Source organism: Salmo salar, chromosome 29, assembly GCF_965601325.2.
Source record: "Salmo salar chromosome 29, fSalSal1, whole genome shotgun sequence".
In the NCBI taxonomy this organism is placed as follows: Eukaryota; Metazoa; Chordata; class Actinopteri; order Salmoniformes; family Salmonidae; genus Salmo; species Salmo salar.
The window spans coordinates 18,696,692-18,707,582 of NC_138319.1; the positions used below are offsets into that span (position 1 = coordinate 18,696,692).

The 10,891-nt window shown below is 40.9% G+C and overlaps 1 protein-coding gene across 18 annotated transcripts in view; it reads right to left on the reverse strand.

Moving 5' to 3' along the window:
• Nucleotides 1-10,629, reverse strand: part of LOC106590302 (abl interactor 1) — a 66,768-nt gene extending 56,139 nt beyond the window's left edge. For 16 of the 18 annotated variants that reach the window (XM_082970727.1, XM_014181169.3, XM_014181165.3 and 13 more), the window contains exon 1: nt 10,376-10,629. In XM_082970727.1, coding sequence (XP_082826853.1) covers nt 10,376-10,492 — 117 coding nt within the window. In that variant the 5' untranslated portion in view covers nt 10,493-10,629. The remainder of the gene's footprint in view (nt 1-10,375) is intronic. The other 2 variants (XM_045710881.2, XM_045710882.2) reach the window with 2 other exon arrangements.
• Nucleotides 10,630-10,891: the final 262 nt, after the last annotated feature.

Sequence of the window (10,891 nt, forward strand, 5' to 3'; positions counted from 1 at the left end):
TCGAGATCGGTGTAGAAGAACTTGACTGGCCTGCACAGAGCCCTGACCTCAACCTTGAACACCTCTGGGATGAATTGGAACGCCGACAGCGAGCCAGATCTAATCGTCCAACATCAGTGCCTGACCTCACTAATGCTTGTGTCTGAATAGAAGCAAGTCCCATTTTCTACATTGTAGAATAATAGTGAAGACATCAGAACTATAAAATAACACGTGGAATCATATAGTAATAAAAACATTTTTTTTTAAAGTGTTAAGCAATCAAAATATATTTTATATTCTTCAAAGTAGCCACCCTTTGCCTTGATGACAGCTTTGCACACTCTTGGCATTCTACCAACCAGCTTCATGAGGAATGCTATTCCAAAAGTCTTGAAGGAGTTCCCACATATGCTGAGCACGTGTTGGCTGCTTTTCCTTCACTCTGCGGTTCAACTCAATCCCAAACCATTTCAATTGGGTTGAGGTTGGCTGATTGTGGAGTCCAGGTCATCTGGATGCAACACTCCATCACTCTCCTTCTTGGTCAAATAGCCCTTACTCAGCCTGGAGGTGTGTTGGGTCATTGTCCTGATGAAAAACAAATGATAGCCATTCTGTCTGGTTTGCGCTTAGTGGGACTATGCTGGTTAAGTGTGCCTGAATTTTAAACAAAAATCACAGACAGTGTCAGAAGCTAAGCACCACCACACCTCCTCCTCCATGCTTCATGGTGGGAACCACACATGTGGAGATCATCATCTGTGTCACGGTTGGAACCAAAAATCTCAAATGTGGACTCCAGACAAAGGACAGATTTCCACCTGTCTAACGTCCATTGCTCGTGTTTCTTGTCCCAAGCAAGTCTCTTCTTATTATTGGTGTCCTTCAGATGTGGTTTCTTTGCAGCAATTCGACCATGAAGGCTTGATTCACGCAGTCTCCTCTGAACAGTTGATGTTGAGATGTGTCTGTTACTTGAACGCTGTGAAGCATTTATTTGTGCTGCAATCTGAGGTGCAGTTAACTATAATTAACTTAACCTCTGCAGCAGAGGTAACTCTGGGTCTTCCTTTCCTGTGGTCATCCTCATGAAAGCCAGTTTTTGCGACTGCAAATTTTCCAGATTGACTGACTTTGATGTTATAAAGTAATGATGGACAGTCATTTATCTTTACTTACTTGAGCTGTTCTTGCCATAATATGGACATGGTCTTTTACCAAATCCGGCTATCTTCTGTATACCACGTCACAACAACTGATTGGCTCAAATGCATTAAGGAGGAAAGAAATTCCACAAATTAACAAGGCACACCTGTTAATTGAAATGCATTCCAGGTAACTACCTCATGAAGCTGGTTGAGAGAATGCCAAGAGTGTGCAAAGCTGTCATCAAAGCAAAGGGTGGCTACTTTGAACAACCTCAAATATATTTAGATTTCCTTAACACTTTTTTGGTTACTACATGATTCCATATGTGTTATTTCATGTTGATGTCTTCACTATTACTCTACAATGTAGAGAATGGTAAAAATAAAGAAAAACCCTTGAATGAGTTGGTGTGTCCAAACATTTGACTGGTACTGTATGTATGTATGTATGTATGTATGTATGCATGTATGCATGTATGCATGTATGCATGTATGCATGCATGTATGTATGTATGAAGTCTACATACACTTAGGTTAGAGTCATTAAAACTCGAGTCCACAAATTTCTTGTATAACAATGGCAAGTCGGTTAGGACATCTACTTTGTCCATGACACAAGTAATTTTTCCAACAATTGTTTACAGAGATTATTTCACTGTAGAATACAAGTGGGTCAGAAGTTTACATACACTAAATTGACTGTGCCTTTAAACAGCTTGGAAAACTTCAGAAAATGATGTCATGGCTTAAGAAGCTTCTGATAGGCTAATTGACATCATTTGAGTCAATTGGAGGTGTACCTGTGGATGTATTTCAAGGCCTACCTTCAAACTCAGTGCCTCTTTGCTTGACATCATGGGAAAATCAGAAGAAATCAGCCAAGACCTCAGAAAAACAATTGTAAACCTCCACAAGTGTGGTTTATCCTTGGGAGCAATTTCAAAATGCCTGATGGTAACACGTTCATCTGTATAAACAATAGTACACAAGTATAAACACCATGGGACCACGCAGCCGTCTTACCGCTCAGGAAGGAGATGCGTTCTGTCTCCTAGAGATGAACGTACTTTGGTGCAAAAAGTGCAAATCAATCCCAGAACAACAGCAAAGGACCTTGTGAAGATGCTGGAGGAAACAGGTACAAAAGTATCTATATCCACAGTAAAACAAGTTCTATATCGACATAACCTGAAAGGCCGCTCAGCAAGGAAGAAGCCACTGCTCCAAAACTGCCATAAAAAAAGCCAGACTACGGTTTGCAACAGCACATGGAGACAAATATCGTACTTTTTGGAGAAATGTCCTCTGGTCTGATGAAACAAAAATAGAACTGTTTGGCCATAATTACCATCATTATGTTGGGAGGAATAGGGGGAGGCTTGCAAGCCGAAGAACACCATCCCAACCGCGAAGCACGGGGGTGGCAGCATCATGTTGTGGGGGTGCTTCGCTGCAGGAGGGACTGGTGCACTTCACAAAATAGATGGCATCATGAGGCAGGAAAATTATGTGGATATATTGAAGCAACATCTTAAGACATCAGTCAGGAAGTTAAAGCTTGGTCGCAAATGGGTCTTCCAGATGAACAATGACCCCAAGCATACTTCCAAAGTAGTGGCAAAATGGCTTAAGGACAACAAATTCAAGGTATTGGAGTGGCCATCACAAAGTCCTGACCTCAATCCTATAGAAAAAAAATACAACATTTTATACATACATGCATACATGCATACATACATATAAAATGTGTATTTTTTGGCTCAGAAAAGGGGGGAGGGGGGAGAAAAATCACTGTGGGAACCCTGTTCTAGTGTTTTAAGGGTTCTCCTTGAAATGTTTATTGGGAAACTGCAACATAAACAATACCACTTAAAAGTGCCTTCAGAAAGTATTCATACCCTTTGACTTATTACACAATTTGTTGTGTTACAGCCGGAATTCAATATGCATATATATATTTTTAATTCTCACCCATCTACACACAATACCCCATAATGACAAAGTGAAAATATGTTTAGACATTTTTACACATTTATTGAGAATGAAATACAGATCTCATTTACATAAGTATTCACACCCCTGAGTCAACAGGATTATGGCTGTGAGTCTTTCTGGGTAAACCTTTAAGAGCTTTGCTCACCTGGATTGTACAATATTTGCCCATTATTCTTTTTTTTTTTTTATTCTTCAAGCTCTGTCAAGTTGGTTGTTGATCATTTCTAAACAATCATTTTCGGGTCTTGCCATATATTTTCAAGCAGACTTAAGTCAAAACTATAACTCGGCCACATTCACAGTCTTCTTGGTAAGCAACTCTAGCGTACATTTGGCCGTGTGTTTTAGGTTACTTTCCTGCTGAAAGGTGAATTGTTCTCCCAGTGTCTGGTAGAAAGTGGACTGAACCAGGTTTTCCTCCATTCAGTTTATTTCTTATCCTGAAAAACTCCCCAGTCTTTAACAATTACAAGCATACCCGTAGCATGATGCAACCACCACCATGCTGAAAAAATATGCAGAGTGATACTCAGTAATGTGTTATATAGGATTTGCCCCAAATGTAACACTTTGTATTCCGGACCAAAAAAAGTTATTTGCTTTGCCACATTTTTAGCAGTATTTTCAGGATGCATGTTTTGGAATATTTTTATTCTGTACAAGCTTTCTTCTTTTCACTCTGTCAATTAGGTTAGCATTGTGGAGTAACTACAATGTTTTTCTCCTATCACAGCCATTAAACTCTGTAACTGTTTAAAAATCACCATTGTCCTCATTATGAAATCCCTGAGCGGTTTCCTTCCTCTCCGGCAACCGAGTTAGGAAGGATGCCTGTATGTCACCCCGATGGTGGAACAAGCTCCCTCACGATGCCAGGACAGCGGGATCAATAGATGTACTATTGTAAAGTGGTTGTTCCACTGGATATCATAAGGTGAATGCACCAATTTGTAAGTCGCTCTGGATAAGAGCGTCGGTTAAATGACGTAAATGTATCTTTGTAGTGACTGTGTGTATTGATGCACCATCCAATGTGCAATGAATAACTTCACCATGCTCAAAGGAATATTCTATGTCTGCTTTTCCCCCCACAACTACCAATAGGTTCCCTTCTTTGCGAGGAATTGGAAAACCTCCCTGATCTTTGTGGTTGAATCTGTGTTTGAAATGCACTGCTCGACTGAGGAACCTTTACAGATAATCGTATGTGTGGGCTGCAGAGATGAGGCAGTCATTAAAAAATCATGTTAAACACTATTATTGATCATAAAGTCAATGCAACTTAGTGTCTTGTTATGCACATATTTACTCCTGAACTTATTTATGCTTGCCATAACAAAAAGGGATATTTCATCTTTACATGTTTTATTACATTTGTAAAAATGTCTAAAAACATTATTCCACTTTGACATGAATGGTGTATTTATTATGTGTGGGCCAGTGCCAAAAAAAAACCTCATTTAATCCATTTTAAATTCAGGCTGTAACAACAAAATGTGGAAAAATTCAAGGGGTGTGAATACTTTTTGAAGGTACTGTATCTACTATCTGCACACATCCGGGGCCTTCATATGGTGCTTTCATATTCAATAACTGTGGCATAAAGTGTTGAAAGCAGGGGCGGCAGACCCTACAAGGATTCATCTGCGTTAGTTTAGTGAGTTATGCCCTCGTGCCAATCTTAATGTGACGTTAATAGGCTGGGGATACAATGCTATGTAAATAGGATTAAATGTAATTGTCAACCGAAACTATTGTTGTGGCGTTTGAAAATTACAATATCCAGATCACAGACAGAGCAATAGGGAGACAAAGTCTCAGAGCCGGATTACAGCATTTGGGCCCCCGGGGCACCGACCTCAGCCCTCCCCCCAAATGTTTTTCTCCATAATGCTGAAAGAAAAAATGTGCAGTTTTCTAATGCTATTCTACACATTTTGTCGTGAGGCTAAGAGAACATTTAGCAGTTTCCTGAAATTCTACACTTTTTGCCATGGGGCAGAGATTTTTGTTCACATTTTGCCTGGCTGAAAGAGGGGGGAGTTGTGTGGGCCCCCTGGAGGTCGGGGGCCCCAGGGCACGTGCCCCGTGTGCCCGTTTGGTAATCTGGCTGGGCTAAGAGCCGCTAGGCTTTCAATGCTGAGAGAAAAACCAGGCCACTCAGAGAGCGAGAGAAAGATAGGAAGAGAAAGAGGACTCTGTAATCCTTAGAGACAGAGCTGTGTGAAAACGACACATGTATCACCTTCAGGCCAGCCTGGCTCTTAACCAGGGAAAAGTCATGTCTGCCAGGTTTCACTTTCAGCATGGGTACACAGAGGTCACGTGACCAGGACAAAAGGACGGCAACTAAACGTGATCTTGAGTGCTTGACTCATATTGTAATTTAGTGCATTGGCCTGCATAGCTGTACAATGTTTTCCTCCCTCCAAAACACTGGCCTACATTCGGTCTCCATTCAGTTCTGGAAAATGTTATAGGGATCTTTGTGCCACACCCAAGAATAATTGTAAGGGAGACAGTAAGACACATGGTGAAAAAAAGAGGAGTTTAACTTGACATGATGCGGTGGGCTGCTGCTGCCCTCTCCTCAACCTCCAAACCTGCGTCGTGTACCCTGCCAACAAGCCAGGTGGCCCAGTTTGTACATGTCCCGGCGTCCTTGTCCAAAAACGACAGCCCTGGCTGTCACAGAGGTTAGGAAAACATAGTGCTGACTCAGACACATCCCTGAAAAGATATGGTCCATGGCCAAAATGGAAATCTGTTTCTTGCGAGTCTGTCACCATCGTGTTGGATGAGTGGAGACGCTACATTCCCACTGGGGTTAACTGTGAAGGAGAACCCCATTACAGAAAACTTCCAAGGTATTTCAACAACAAAAAAAGAATGTTACAAAAAGAAACACTGATGCATAATTGACCTTTATCCAAATTAGGATGCCAATATTAATACATCTTCCCTGATGTAGAGTGACGTACAACAAAAAACTTCAGAGCTACAGGAACCAGGAGTGTGTCCTTCCCCGTCATGACCAGGACCACATAACCATACCTCTTGCTGTCAGTCAAAGCGGGAAATAGGCTGTCCTCACTTACAGACTGGCTTCAACCATCTGCTACTGAACAGTGGGCTAACATAGCTGCGCTATACAGTCAACATGTTTTAAAAAACCAAAGCCTCTACGAGAACAGAAAGAGGGAAAAAAATTAAGAAAACAGTCCCTGAAGACAGACAGACAGTCAAGCTGAGGCATGTTGCTATACACATGGTTGTCTCTCACTCATCTGTTTTCAACTCACACACAGACAGACAGAGTCAAGCTGAGGCATGTTGCTATACACATGGTTGTCTCTCACTCATCTGTTTTCAACTCACACACAGACAGACAGAGTCAAGCTGAGGCATGTTGCTATAGACATGGTTGTCTCTCACTCATCTGTTTTCAACTCACACACAGACAGATAGAGTTAAGCTGAGGCATGTTGCTATACACATGGTTGTCTCTCACTCATCTGTTTTCAACTCACACACAGACAGACAGAGTCAAGCTGAGGCATGTTGCTATAGACATGGTTGTCTCTCACTCATCTGTTTTCAACTCACACACAGACAGACAGAGTCAAGCTGAGGCATGTTGCTATACACATGGTTGTCTCTCACTCATCTGTTTTCAACTCACACACAGACAGACAGAGTCAAGCTGAGGCATGTTGCTATACACATGGTTGTCTCTCACTCATCTGTTTTCAACTCACACACAGACAGATAGAGTCAAGCTGAGGCATGTTGCTATACACATGGTTGTCTCTCACTCATCTGTTTTCAACTCACACACACACAGACAGACAGACAGACAGACAGACAGTCAAGCTGAGGCATGTTGCTATACACATGGTTGTCTCTCACTCATCTGTTTTCAACTCACACACAGACAGACAGAGTCAAGCTGAGGCATGTTGCTATACACATGGTTGTCTCTCACTCATCTGTTTTCAACTCACACACAGACAGACAGAGTCAAGCTGAGGCATGTTGCTATACACATGGTTGTCTCTCACTCATCTGTTTTCAACTCACACACAGACAGAGATAGAGAGAGACAGAGACAGACAGAGAGAGAGAGGCACACACAGGGACAGACAGAGAGAGACGGAGAGAGAGAGAGAGAGAGAGACAGAGAGAGAGAGAGAGAGAGAGAGAGAGAGAGAGAGAGAGGCACAGACAGGGAGACTGAGAATAAGGGAAGGAAAACAGCTGAAAGGATGTACAGACTTATTCTAGACTTTTTTTAAGAGACCATATGGGCAGTGTCTTCCTGTTGGGTTTAAGATTCAAGTTGAACTTGTGACAAAACTGCCTGACAGCTTTAGTTTTCAACATCAATCATTTCAACTCAACACTATGCACGGTTCGCTCCAGGAATCTCCAGGGAATCGCTTAATCCACTAAACCAATTAAGCTCAGAAATATGCAGCATTTTGAGGAATGGTAAACTTCTGTCGAGGGATCTAGAGTATCCTGCAATTACTAAATATAACTAAGGATGAACGCTGTTCAGTGCGTTTACAGTGAAATTAAGGCATAAGCAAGGAGACAAGGATGAAAACAAAATGATAGGCAATAGTCATGGAGTTGGAGGAAGTTGGCAACACACTTTAGAACTGATCTAAGGTCGTATTTTTGATGGACTCGAATGGTCGGGTCACTTAAACATTCCTCTGCTGGTGTCAATACACATCTGGATGCCTTTCAGCACTTGATACAGTACGGTATCCTTCAGGGCAGTTGCCGCAGGCTGTTACTCTGTCTTTTTGGTTGCAAATAATTTGCCACTTGTCTTACAAGAAGCTAAAACGACTACGTGTGCCGAGGATGAGCACCTACTGAAAGCGAGCTCACACACTCTTAGCAAGGAGTTACAGTCAGTGTCAGAATATGTAATTAAGGATAAACTGGTCTTAAATATATCCAAAACCAAAAGCATTGTATTTGGTGCAAAGCATTCTCTTAGAGTTGTGCATAAAGGGTGTGACCTTTGAACAAGTAAAAGAAGCTGATCTCCTAGGTGTAACATTGGATGGTCAGTTATCATAGTCAAGTCATATTGACAAAGTTGTTAAGATTGGGAGAGTTTTGTCTGTTATAAAAAGACACTCCGCGTTTTTGACACAAATATCATCTGTAGATTCAGGCTCTGATCTTTTCTTATCTTGATTACTGTCCGGCAAAATGGGCAGGTGCAGCACAGACAGACCCGGCAAAGCTTCAGCTCCCTCAAAACAAAGCAGCACACATTGCCGTTAACTGCACACGCAGAACTAACATCAACAACATGCATGATAGTCTTTCAGGGTTGAGGAGAAATGGACTACTTCTAGTCTTTTTAAGAAACATTTTTATGTTGAAAATGCCTAAACCACCAGTATAATCTATTTGCATACACTTCAAAACAGACGTACCCCACCAGACACGCCACTATGGGTTTCTTCACGGTACCCAAACCAAAAACACATTTAATGCATCGCTCAGTTATGTATAGAGCCATGTCATCGTGGACTGCTCTGCCACCAGAGGTTACTCAGGCAAAAAGCAAGTTTAGCTTTAAAACAACATATTGTTAAGATCTAATCGAACTGTTCTGTATATAAGAATATATGAAGTTTGTAAATGGTATTTTTGTTGTCTCTTGGCGTCTTTCCAATATACAACTCTTATTTTAGTTTATTTTGAATTTAATTAAATATATCTTATGTTTTTGTCTATTACTGTTCAGTACTTTGTCATGCATTTGCACGTTTTATGTGGACCCCAGGAAGAGTAGCTAAACTTGAGAAGTAGATCTTAGCCGTAAGCTATAGCCTCTTTACCCTGAGGGGGACCAAGATAGCTCATCAAAAGCCTTCTTATGCAACAACTTATTCAGGTTAACTCAATGCTGTAACATAGCCACAGTGTGCAATCACCATATCAACATGTACGTCTAGAGAGCACTTGTACCGTATGTTCACAGCATAGGACGAAACTTAGGATTTGTCAAACATTCCTCTTTATAATTCCCTGAGATTTAATGAGCTCTTGCCTATAGTTTGTATTTTTGTAGGAAAGACCTCAAAATCTTAATATCAATATTATTATTTATTTTTTTAATCATTTTTGACATTCTTTTGAGGGATGTAAAACACAGTTTAAAAAGCTATGTCCAAAGCCATATCCATCAATAACTTCAGCTGCTAGCCCACAATTTAAGTAATTATAACGCAGCAGGGCAATAGCCCATTGGCAGCATGAGGTAACATAAAATAACCCAGTAAAATAATTGAACAGTTTCAGAACTCAGTTCAGAAATGTGTTAAAACATGACCAAATTCCACAGTCAACATCTGTGAAACTGAGTTAAAAGGTAAAAGGGTAACACAATCATATGTGGCAAATTGCAGAAGCATTCACTGACAGAAAAAACAGGCGTTCAAAGTCTGATATTCCGCAGAGAGAAGTAGTATTGTTAAAAAATACTATACAGTGATTGGCTCTGTTGCTCTTAATCAAGAATGCCATCATGTTATGTTTGTACATTATCTATGGTGTAGGCAGGCTAATTGCAAACTGTAAGAAGATTCTTATAAATGCATTGACATTTATACGTTTGCAATTGCTTACAATATCATAATCCACGTATTGCGAATGTATAAAATCACAGAAGTTGCTAATAAAATGAGTGGATAGAAATCAAAATGTCAAACCATCTCACGGGGTCTGTGAGGGACAGTAAATAAGCAAGGCCAGTGTAATCGCAAGCGCAACTGCTACTGTAACTTTGAAACAACGTAACAATCAGATGAAATTGTTACCTTTTTAACAGTTACGTGTGGAGTGTACAGCATGTTTCAGATCTTTTCACAGCAGTTTAGTTTGCACCATTATTTATTTCATTAAGCGAAGATAACAGCCGAAGTTAATACTAGACACACCCTCTATGTAAACTAACTAAATCTGATCAAAGGACCAACAGCGCATTGAATGGCCAACACTGTATCCAACGTGTCCAGCGCGGTGAAACTACACACTGAAATGGCCAAACACTCTCAAAAGATGTGTATTCTCTACGAATATCTAACGTTACTCCTTTATGTGTTAATTGTGATACTTTCCATTTCTTTATCCACATTTCCTGACCCCAGTTTCCCAACCGTTCAACAACAAAGAATTCCGAGATAACAATGTTGAGTACATTTACTCATTTTGCTTACCTGAACATAATTGATTTCACAGTAGTCTGCTACCCGCGTGAGATTCTGGTAACTCTCTATAAGAGCTCTTTTGCCGGCTGGAATTTCTTCCTCTAACAACATTTGCAGCTCTGCCATCTTACATCGCCCCGCATAGCTTCTTCGCCTTCCCTTTGATTGAAACCACCAGCTCTGCTTCGAGGAGAGAAAAAAAAAAAGAAACTCCTTCGCCTGGTATAGTGGGATTCTTGGCCTCGCTTTCACATCGGCGCAACCTATCAGCCACCCGCAAAAAAAACAACCAACATGGATCACGGTGTAGAATGCTGGGATACGTAGTGTTACAATGTATACTTTTCTGGGTTTCCCAGTGGCAACAGTCGTCAAACTTGATACAACATATCAACGCGTAATGCTTTTATGCCCAGGCTGCATGCTCGCGTAACATTTGTTATTGTGGCCAACAACACATAGTGTTGTGGTGGCTTCGTCCCTTTACCATACAGTTATTTGACGGAACATATTTTGAGGTCAATT